This window comes from Microtus ochrogaster, linkage group LG4 (assembly GCF_000317375.1).
Source record: "Microtus ochrogaster isolate Prairie Vole_2 linkage group LG4, MicOch1.0, whole genome shotgun sequence".
NCBI lineage: Eukaryota > Metazoa > Chordata > Mammalia > Rodentia > Cricetidae > Microtus > Microtus ochrogaster.
The window spans coordinates 15,060,823-15,071,763 of record NC_022030.1 but is presented as its reverse complement, the minus strand read 5'-3'; the positions used below and the strand labels follow the sequence as shown (position 1 = coordinate 15,071,763).

The 10,941-nt window shown below is 39.9% G+C and overlaps 1 protein-coding gene across 2 annotated transcripts in view; it reads left to right on the top strand.

Annotated features, from left to right (window-relative positions):
• Nucleotides 1-10,941, top strand: part of Epm2a (EPM2A, laforin glucan phosphatase) — a 111,844-nt gene that overhangs the window by 88,260 nt on the left and 12,643 nt on the right. The window contains exon 3 of one of the 2 annotated variants that reach the window (XM_005361006.3): nucleotides 10,679-10,920. The exons of the other annotated variant lie outside the window; for it this stretch is intronic. Coding sequence (XP_005361063.1) covers nucleotides 10,679-10,920 — 242 coding nt within the window. The remainder of the gene's footprint in view (nucleotides 1-10,678; nucleotides 10,921-10,941) is intronic. 2 annotated transcript variants of the gene reach the window in all.

The following is a 10,941-nucleotide window of genomic DNA, read 5'->3' as shown; positions in this document are numbered from 1 at the left end:
TAGAGGTCACAGTCTGGGGATGCAGTCAGAGGTCACAGTCTGGGGATGCCGTAGAGGACACAGTCTGGGGATGCCGTCAGAGGTCACAGTTTGAGGATGCTGTCGGAGGTCACAGTCTGGGGATGCAGTCAGAGGTCACAGTCTGAGGATGCAGTTAGAGGTCACAGTCTGGGGATGCAGTTAGAGGTCACAGTCTGAGGATGCAGTCAGAGGACAAGATTTCCTTTTTGGTCCGAGTATTTGGTAGAGGTTAAAGGTCTCTCTAGTGGCACTGCTTCTCTATCGCTCAGCTTTCATCCTCTCATATCTGACTCCAGGTTTTATGAAGAACAATTAGAATTCATGCTACAGAAATTATTCAGAGTTAACTGGCATGTGTTACAAGCACCCCATGAGGGCAGAAGTTTGACACCGCTAGAGGACAAACCAGCAGTGCAAGCTGTATGCTTAGAAATCCAGGAATGTATTAGAGACAAATTTTAATATTTCTCTTGTTTTTATATAAACTAGATAAAAATTACAGGACTGATAGAATTTTCTTTTTTACTCATTATTTAATAGCCATGTCACATTTTAATTTCATATTGGGTTGGCCATACAATATAAAATAATCCAAACAGAACACAATTATTCAACTTGGAATTTTTCTGCACACAGAGACACGTACATTTTTTATCCTCTCTCAGGTTTTCAGCCGAATTTGAGGTTTTGAACAGAGTCTCAGCAAAATCTTTTCTGTTCTTGGAATATACTTACCTGGTATGTTTATCAAGTTAGGATTTTTTTTTTCATACAACCATTCCACTATTTCTGTGGTTTCCTAGTCTTTTTATTGTCTGAGGCCAGAAAATCATGCTAATTTTCTCTTTTAGGAGGAGGCTAGTCTGCTGTCTAATGGCATGTTCACTGCTGTCCATATAATGCTCTGGCTGCTTCCATGCCAGCATCTCCTGTCGGTCCCCTGAGGCGGACTTTCTCAGAGTGCTTGGATACTCATTCTGCCTGATGTTCTCGTTATTACCAGTGAGGTCTGCTTTGACTGACAACTGATGCCCAACCAGCAGCCCCCATCCTATGTCTCAGTAGCTCCTGTACCACAGGTGCCAGCCTGTCAGGTGAAGCCAGCAGCAGTGTTTCCATGTGACTGCCTGGTACCACAAAGCCACGTTCACTCAGGTGAATTAAACTGGTTTTCATTTGTAATAAGAAATCAAGATTGCAGAGTGTTAGTGGTGGCAACTATTTCCCATGGTCTTAAATTGTGACATTATTAGGCTGGTTTTTATTGAACTTGAGGTTGGTTGAATCATAAAAGAAGCAGTACTAATCCACATTGGAAATTTTCTTCTACAATTTTTGATTCTTTAAGAAAATTGTTTATTCTTTGAAAGTTTTACACACACACGACATACTTGATTATAGCTTACCTCCTCCCCAACTCGCTAGTGTCCCCCAGGACTTCTCAGCTCATCTCTTTCTCAACTTCATGGCCTTCTTTTATAAAGTTCATTTATTTATTACTTATTCCAATGAATTACACTAGTGCTACCCATATGCACACATGCATGGGGTCATTCACCAGGAATGGGAACCCTTCTAGTGGCCACAGTTCTAAAGAAAAGTGACCCTCTTCTCCCAGTAGACATTAACTGCCAGTAACTCATCCAGGAGTGGGCTCTCAGGAGCTCCAGCCTCCGCTCTGGGCTTGATCTTGTGTAGATTGAGTTCCTGTGAGCCATAGTACTGTCATGTGCAGAAGACAGTGTTTCACATCACGTCTCCACAACATTCCATCCTTCTGTCAGTTTTTAAAAATTATGTGCGTATGTCTCTGTGCGGATTTATGCACATGAGTTCAGTGCTCACAGAATCTAGAAGAGGGCATTGATTCCCCTGGAGCTGATGTTACAAGCTGTTATGAATGACCTGATGTAGGCACTGGGTGCTGAGCATGGGTCCTCTGGAAGAGCAGGATAATCTCTTAACCACTGAGCCATCTCTCCTGCTTCAACACTAAGTTCTGTTCTCATTAAAATATTTTTTAAAGATTTATTTTATTTTATTTTATATGTATGAGTGTTTTATATGCACATATGTATATGTATCATGTTTGTGCCCAGTACCCATGGAGACCAGAAGAGGGCATCAGGTCCCCTGGGACTGGAGTTATGGATGGTTGTGAACCAACCATCATGTGGGTGCTAGGAATTGAAACTGGGTTTCAATTTTGCAAGAGCAATAGTTGCTTTAAATCACCGAGCAATCTCTCCAGTCCCCAGCAATCCATTCTTTTTTCCCTTTTTTAGTATTATTTTATTACTTAAAAAAAATACCAACCCAAATTCCCACTCCCTCCCCTCCTCCCACTCCCATCACACACCCTCCCAATCCCAAGATAGGGCAAGGCACCTTGCCCTGTGGAAAGTCCAAGGCCTTCCCTACTGCACCTACTACATCTAAGTTGAGCAAGGTATACATCCAAAGAGAATAGGATCCCAAATGTCATTACATGCAGTAGAGGCAAATCCCAGTGCCACTGTCTGCCCCAACTGTCAACCACATTCAGAGGAACTAGTTTGATCCCATGCTCGTACACTCTCAGTTCAGTTGGAGTTGGTGAGCTCCCATTAGCTCAGGCAGACTGTCTCAGTGGGTGAACCCCTCATGTTCTTGACTTCCTTGCTCATCCTCTCATTCCTTCCACTTTTCTTTCTTTCTTTCTTTCTTTCTTTCTTTCTTTCTTTCTTTCTTTCTTTCTTTCTTTCTTTGTTTCTTTCTTTCTTTCTTTCTTTCTTTGTTTCTTTCTTTCTTTCTTTCTTTCTTTGTTTCTTTCTTTGTTTCTTTCTTTGTTTCTTTCTTTCTTTGTTTCTTTCCTTCCTTCCTTCCTTCCTTCCTTCCTTCCTTCCTTCCTTCCTTCCTTCCTTTCTTTCTTTCTTTTTTTTTGGATTTTTCGAGACACTTTTCAACTGGACCTTGGGAACTCAGTTCAGAGCTCCGATGTGGGTCTCAGTCTCTGTTTCCATCAGTTGCTGGATGAAGGTTCAATGGTGATATTTAAGATATTCATCAGTCTGACTACAGGGCAAGACCATTTCAGGCACCCTCTCCTCTATTGCTTAGGGTCTTAGCTGGGGTTCCACCCTTGTGGAACCTGGGAATTTTTCTAGAACCAGGTTTCTTGCTAACCCCATAATGGCTCCCTCAATCAAGATATCTCTTTCCTTGCTCTCATATCTGTCCTTCCTCCATCTCGTCTATTCCATTCCCTCAAGTTCTCCTTAATCCTCCCCTTCACCCTTCCTTCTACCCCCTGCCCCCACCAGGAGGCATTCTATTCTTAATGCATATAACTTTATTGACTATTTCTCAGGTTACACGAGTGAGTTTATTTTGGATGTTTTTGAGAACAGCGTGCATTTTAATATGGGCACACCTCCTCTCTTAGCTCCCGTGTCATGAACAATTTCCAGTGTCTCGTTCTGTCTAGGAATCATTTGGAGAGGGGCGAGGACTTGAATTTAGGAGTGAGCCTGTAGAGCTGAGTCAGCCCCTCTTGTTTTATCTTCAAATATTACTCCTTTAAAAGGAACTAAAGCTTATACGGTGTGTTTCTGCCACCACTTGCTGATGAGCCAGGCCGGTGGGTCTGAAATAAAGTTCCACAGGTAAGTGGGCAATTTCTACGAACACAGAAAAGGCAAACAGAATCCTGGTGAACAGACGCCTTTAGAAAGGGACTTTCTGTTCTACAAAGTGAACTGGCTTGGGAACTTCATTTTGGTTTGACTGAGTATTAATATTAATTCGGCACAGTGGCTTCCATCTGACCTTTCTAAATAATCTATAATGCTGCAGCCAAAAATCTCTATCATAACTTAAGAATCTATGGTAAATTATTCATAAATATTTCTCTGGGGGCTTATAATTTATAATATAACTGCAAGCCATAACATTTGTTCCTTAATTATAGACTTAAATTTATCTAGAGGAGATTTTTATTCTGTAAATTTCATATTTCAATAATTACTTTTACCTTAAAATCCTTCATATTAAAAACTATTTAAACTACCACTGACACCAAAAGAAGATTAGCACAAGGTGAGATGCATAAAAATGAATTTTTAATGGTGTCAAATTATCTTTTTGAGTGAACTAAAAGCTGAATTACAGTTTAGAAAGTACACTATGCACTATGCACCTCATCACTTCCAGTGTGTCATGTAAGTAGGACCGCATCGCCTGCTGTGAGAATGAGTGGAGACAGGATGGCCTTAAGGGAGACATTGGCTGCCTCTTTAGCACTGATGTGTGTGTTTCTAGTCAGCCCTAGCCTTTATCTCCACAACCCATAAAGGACCCAGTTTGATTCTGTTTATAACTCCTTCTCTATCTTTTAGTACATGCTTGCTGCAAAGTTTATCTTTAGTTATCTGTATGCTAGGTTCACAGCATCTTGTTTAAAACAATAAGGCATCATTTAATATTCCTTTCTTAGCTATAGAACTTGCCTCATCATATTACTAGAGAGAGTCATATCAGTTATAAAAATGTTGGAAATATTTAACATAGAACATGGTATTTATTTGTGATGCAGGCATTTAGCTGTTAATTTATTTTCATCAGATATAATGTCAGATATATTATATATAATATGTAGATATATCTAGCTCTATAATGTTAACCTTGGGTTTAATATTTGCTTTGATTTTCTCTATTGTTTAAAAATCACTTTAAGAGCGGAGCTGAATGGGATGACAACACCACCCCAGGGCCTCTCTTAGCCACACTGTGGTTCTGGATGCAGACTCTGGTAGGGATTCTGGCAATTTACCTTTTGCATATCTTTGTGAACTGGTTTTCAGCTTTTATGCAAATTGCAAATCCTTTGTGAGAAATCAGTCTGCCACTTTATTTTTGCATGTATTGACTAGGTAAATATCAAATGTCCCCCACTCAAAGAGAACAGAATTTAAGAGAACTCTGAGTAACATTGAAATTCAAATTTTATGTCATCAATACCCATTTTGACATTTTGCCAGTCCGCTTAAATTTTTTTCCCAGAAAAACATACATCACTGTTCAATACTTTATGTTACTTAATTATATAAATGAGGTTTCTGCTTCCCTTTCCCACAGCATGGCATAACTTAGTGTGCTCAGTTCAGCTCCAAAGTATACCCGTGGAAACTCCACACTACCACTCCACAGGCAGTCTGCAGGGTCCTGGAGAAGGAATCTAATCTCCAAGGCATAATAGAAGGCTGGATGTGTCTCTAGATGGAGCCTGGTCCTGTTCCCATTCCTCAGCAGAGGGAAGAGACAGTTACACAATGGAGATTTCACACTTCTGTGAACACTAAGTACTTAGTCACATCATCCTGCCCATCACCGATCTAGATTGTGCATGTGCCATGCTTGTGATCTTTCCCTTAATCTACTATGCCCAGGGAACTATCTCAGAATTCTTTGGGGTCAAGAAAACTCACGCTCATCTTTCCAGTACCGTTATGATTTCCTTGGTTCGTTTTACTTTATTACCTTAATTTCACCCCCTAGTATATTAAGAAGGATTTCCACAAGGACATGGCTATAGCTTTTTAGATAAAAACCTAACTAGAAAAAAATAACCTTTCCTATCTGGTAAATAGGGCTTAGAAAGATGGTTAGGTCCTTTGAGATGTTTCTACTGAGGATCAGAAATACCTGCATTTGAAGTGAGGGGATTGTTTTCATGTTCACATGAGCAACAGCAAGAATTGCCACAAGAAAGCAAAAAGTGAACACACAGAAGAAAGGACAAAAGGGTAAAAAGCCAACATAGATTTCATATTAAAAAATAAGTGACCATTCTGTACCTTGCAGCATTCAAGTGAAGAAAATAGTCTTTGTGGCCATTGCACATACAAGGTACAGAAGTAAGACACCATATATATAAAATAAGAATAAATAAATCCTTAAATATTCATATGTGTAAATATAAGAAGGAGCTAGAGCAAAATAGGAGCTCCATATTAGATGTCTGAAAAGCACTCTAATGTTTTTAGCTACAGTGGAAATGGTGCTACCTATAGCCAATGAGACCGAGTTCAAATGTCAGTACTAGTACTTAGTAACAGACATATGACTTTAGGCCAAGTTATTTACCATCTCTAAGCTTCTGATGTGCTCACTTTTGGAATAGGTCTAAAACTAACTAAATCACAAAATAAGTACAACTAAGTACTACTTAGACCTATTCCAAAAGTGTGCAATCGCCACAGAGACCTACAGAGGATGTCAGAAGCCCTGAAGCTGGAATTACAGATAGCCGTTATTCTGTGTGGGTGCTGGGAACTGAACATGAGTCTTCTGCAAGAGCAGTAAGGGTTCTTACCCACCGGGCCATCTCTCCAGCTCCATATGCATGCATTTTAAAACACAGTGTTAGCTTTCTGTTGTCAGAACAGAATGAACTATTAGCCCTGCAATCCCTGGTGAGATATAGTGAGCTTACACCTATTTCATGTTGCCTTCCTCTCTTCGAAGGGTACAGAGTTCGGTGCCATTTTTGTTTTTATAAGCCAAGTTTTTTTTCATGCTTGTGTTGTTAACATTTAGAACTAGATGCTTCTTTGTTGTGGCCCCTGCCTTCTGAATTGTAGATACTCAGCAACACTACTGATCTTAACCTGCCATGTGCATATACCACCACCCAGTATGAAAATCCAAAATATCTCATTAATATTGCCAAAGCTGACTGACCCAGTAGTCCACCACTGTTTTGATGTAGTTATCTAATTATTCTCTACCAATAAAAAGTCAGGAGTCAGATATCCGGATAAGAGTCCGAGTGATCAGAGACACAGTAGAGAAGTACCCAGAAACCCTGTCTCTTCTGTTCCTTTGACCAAAAGGACTGATGGTGCTGGACGATTGTCTATATTCTGTCAATTATGTTTTAAATAAATGCCGATTGGCCAGTAGCTGGGCAGGAAGTATAGGTGGGACAACAAGACAGGAAGTAGAGGTGGGTCAATGAGAACAGGAGAATTCTGGGAAGAGGGAAGCTCCCTCTGCAGTCCTGTCCAGACACAGAAGAAGCAAGATGTGACTACACTGCTGAAAAAGGTACTGAGCCATGTGGCTAACACAGATAAGAATAATGGGCTAATGTAAGTTATAAGAGTTAATAAGAAGTCTGAGCTAACGGGCCAATCAGTTTATAGTTAATGTACACCTCTGTGTGATTTCGTTGGGACTGTGGAAACCATGCAGGACAGAAACCTCTGACAACAGACTGAGATTCTCTTTTTGCCCTGCCTTATTACTTCCTGTCCCTCTATCTGTACTCAGTCCTCCAAAATATCTATGGTTAATAACCTTATTGTCATAATGTGATCAAAATATCACACAACACCGCTCTAAAGGCAACATGAATGGACCTTACCGCAAATGCAGCCCCTCATGCAGTTTCTATCTTGAATGTTAGAGGTTTCAAGCCACTAAAGACTTGGATGTTGTCTTACCAAAACAAGACATGTGCATTGCTGAGGTAACAAGCACGTCCTAACTGGATCCACTGAGCAAACTCTTAGCTCTCTAGAACACCTGTTCTCCTGACTGTAGCTTGGCATTCTAGAAACTCATTCACATACATGTTCAGTCACTGCAGCAGGGAAAGAGAGCAGAGAGAATCACACACGCAGTTTTAAATATACCCAATGGGAGGTGGCACTTGTTAGTAGCTCAGCTCATTTATTAACAAAAGCAAGTTGTGTGGGACACATCTAACTTTGAAGCAGAGGGAGGATTGGTGGTCCTCCATGTTCTAAGCGAATACAGGGAGATACTGGAGAATATGTGTAGTGTTCACCGCTAACCTCAGTTAAGCTCTATATAATATGATTTAGGTAATTTGAAATACAGTATCTATCCTATAGTTCTGGAGAGAATGTATATGTGTGGAATAAGCTTATACATGAATTAGATTATATATACAATACATGATAAATCATGATAAATTCATTATGCTTGCTGGTTTGTAAAATATTTACATTTTGGTAACTTTTACATGTAAGATAATAGATTTTCAAATAATCGCTATGATAAGATTGATTTTGTACTTTTCATGTCTTTGAATAAACTTTCATTATCTTTTTGGGTTAAATGTATTTCTCATTGTCCTAGAGTTTGTTCTTATTTTTTACACAACAATTATTTTCTTTCTGTTACTTTTATTCTTGTCTGTTGCAAGTACAAAGAAAACTACTCATGTTTTCCTCACCTACACATCTTAATCTGAATGATTTAAGTACATCACATATTTTGTATCATTGAGTCTCTAGGGAAGCGTTTCCCAAGATTTAGGATTTGAATAAGCAACATCACCTGGGAATTGTTGGGTATCGGAAGCTCTCAACTCAAGACCTATGGAGTGAGAAACTGAGCTTGTGGCTCAACCTTGAGCAATTTTAGATGTAGAATCATATCTGATAAAATAATGACAATATTCCCTCTCTGCCTCTGTCTGTCTTTCTCTCTCCTCTCTCTTAATAGTTGGTACTCTTAATAGTTGCTGCCCTCTTCCTTTAGGTCATCTGTTTTAGTGTTCTGTTGTAAAGAGACACCATGACCACACAACTCTTACAAAGGAAAACATATAATTTGGATTAAAGGCATGCACCACCATACCCAGTGCTAAGCTTTTCTTTAATTCTGTTATAGAATATTATTTTAAAATGTGTTACATTTGTTTATGCTGTTGAACATTTGTTTAATGATGCAAGAATGTGTTGCATTCCTTTATGCTGCAATTGTTTAACTCTCTGAAGCTGTATTACTTTGCCTGTCTAAAACATCTGACTGCTCTACTAAAGAGCTGAGCGGCCAATAACAAGGCAGGAGAAAGGATAGATTGGGCTGGCAGGCAGAAAGAATAAATAGGACAAACCTGGGAGGAGAGATGGAGGAGCAAGGGAACAAGGAGAGGAGGATGCTATGGACCAGCCACACAGCCAACCACAGAGTAAGAGTGAAAGTAAGATATATATATATATATGAAAAGGAAAACGCCCAGAGGCAAAAGGTAGATGGAATAATTTAAGTTACGGAAAGCTGGCTAGAAATAAACCAAGCTAAAGCCAGGCATTTGTAAGTAATAATAAGCCTCTATGTGTGATTTATTTGAGAGCTGGGTGGTGGGCCCCAAAAGAACAAAGAACATAGAATAAAATGTAAAAATCAACCACATAATTCCTTTTCACAAGTTGGAAACTTAGCTGGGTGGGAGCTCACCCTGAGGTCATCACTTCTTTATCCTGTTTCTTAATCTTTTACCTCCCGAACACAGGACTTAGTTCTATTCCACTTCCTGATGCTCCCCTTTCCCTCAAATTGCACATTTTGTATTTTTCCTTGCTCATCTTGCCTGATTTTCATTATATATCTTCATTACAGATAACGTTAATAACTACAGGACAGAGTCCACACTAGACTATTTTGAGATTTCCTCTGCTGAGGGAATTCATCCAAATTTATTCACTATAGTTTCACGCAGACATTTTGCACTAGGGCAAAAAGCAGCCACACTTTTCACCAAAATGGCACAAGAATGATCTCTAGGCAACCCACTAAAATTCTTCCCCTCTGAAACCTTTCGAGTCAGCCCCCACATTTCAGATAGCCATGCTCCTACTACCATAAGCAGTGCTAAAGCATTCCACTGCTTTCCCAAGCCAAAGTGCCGAAGTCCAAATTCTCCAAACAAAAACATGGTTAGGCCTATCACAGCAATACCCCAGTCCCTGGTACCAACTTCTGTCTTACTTAGGGTTTCTGTTGCTGTAAAGAGACACCATGACTATGACAACTCTTAGAAAGGGAAACATTTAATTAGTGTGGTTTACAGTTTTAGAGGTTTAGTCCATCATCATCGTGACAGGACATGGTGGCAGGCAGGCAGGCAGGCAGGCATGGTGCTGGAGAAGGAGCTGAGAGTTTTACATCCTGGTCCACAGGCAACAGAAGACTGTGAGCTAAAATGGACATAGCTTGAGCGTATGAGGTCTCAATGCATATCCCCCCCCCATGACATACTTCCTCTAACAAGGCCCTACCTACTTCAACAAAGCCACACCACCTAATAGGGTCACTCCCTAGGGGCTATGGGGGCCAACTACCTTCTAACTACCACATTACCCTTTATAAACCTGTAGAGAAGTGTTTGGGGGCTAATGGACTATTTTGGTTTTGATTTTATTTAACCCAAGTTCACTGTTTCTGAGTTTGGCCTGTTTCACAAATCTTAGGCTGTTTGAAAAAGTTTACATAGTGCTAAACAAGAGTGATGGCTGTATTTTAGTTATGTGTATTTTTTAAATTCGAGGTGATTCTATGTGTTTCACATTTAATTTGTTAGCGTTTGAAATGAATTGATGGGTTTTGTGCAGCATTCATACAGTAAGACAGCCTGAGGAGTTTATTTCAATGTTGCTAGATTTAGTTTCTAAGGTCCATCTCCTGGGGTGCTTGTTGATTGCCTGATGTGTTTTCCTAAAACTGTAATGCAGATAGTTTTGAAAAATAGCATTGTTTCTTATTTTTTTTTTTTAAATCCAGCATTTCCTCATCAGAGCAAAAGATTAACTGTATATGTTTTATGCAGTTAGTAGCCATTGCTGTTCCCAATTGTTCTCTCCAGAATTTTACCAAATATCTGGCTGGGGAGCTGCCCTCGCCAGCTGGAACATGTGACCATCAAACTGAAGCATGAACTGGGGATTACAGCTGTCATGAATTTCCAGACTGAATGGGATATCATCCAGAATTCGTCAGGCTGTAACCGCTACCCTGAACCCATGACTCCAGACACTATGATGAAGCTGTACAAGGAAGAAGGCTTGGCCTACATCTGGATGCCCACACCAGACATGAGCACTGAGGGTAAGGGTCAGACAAGGAAGA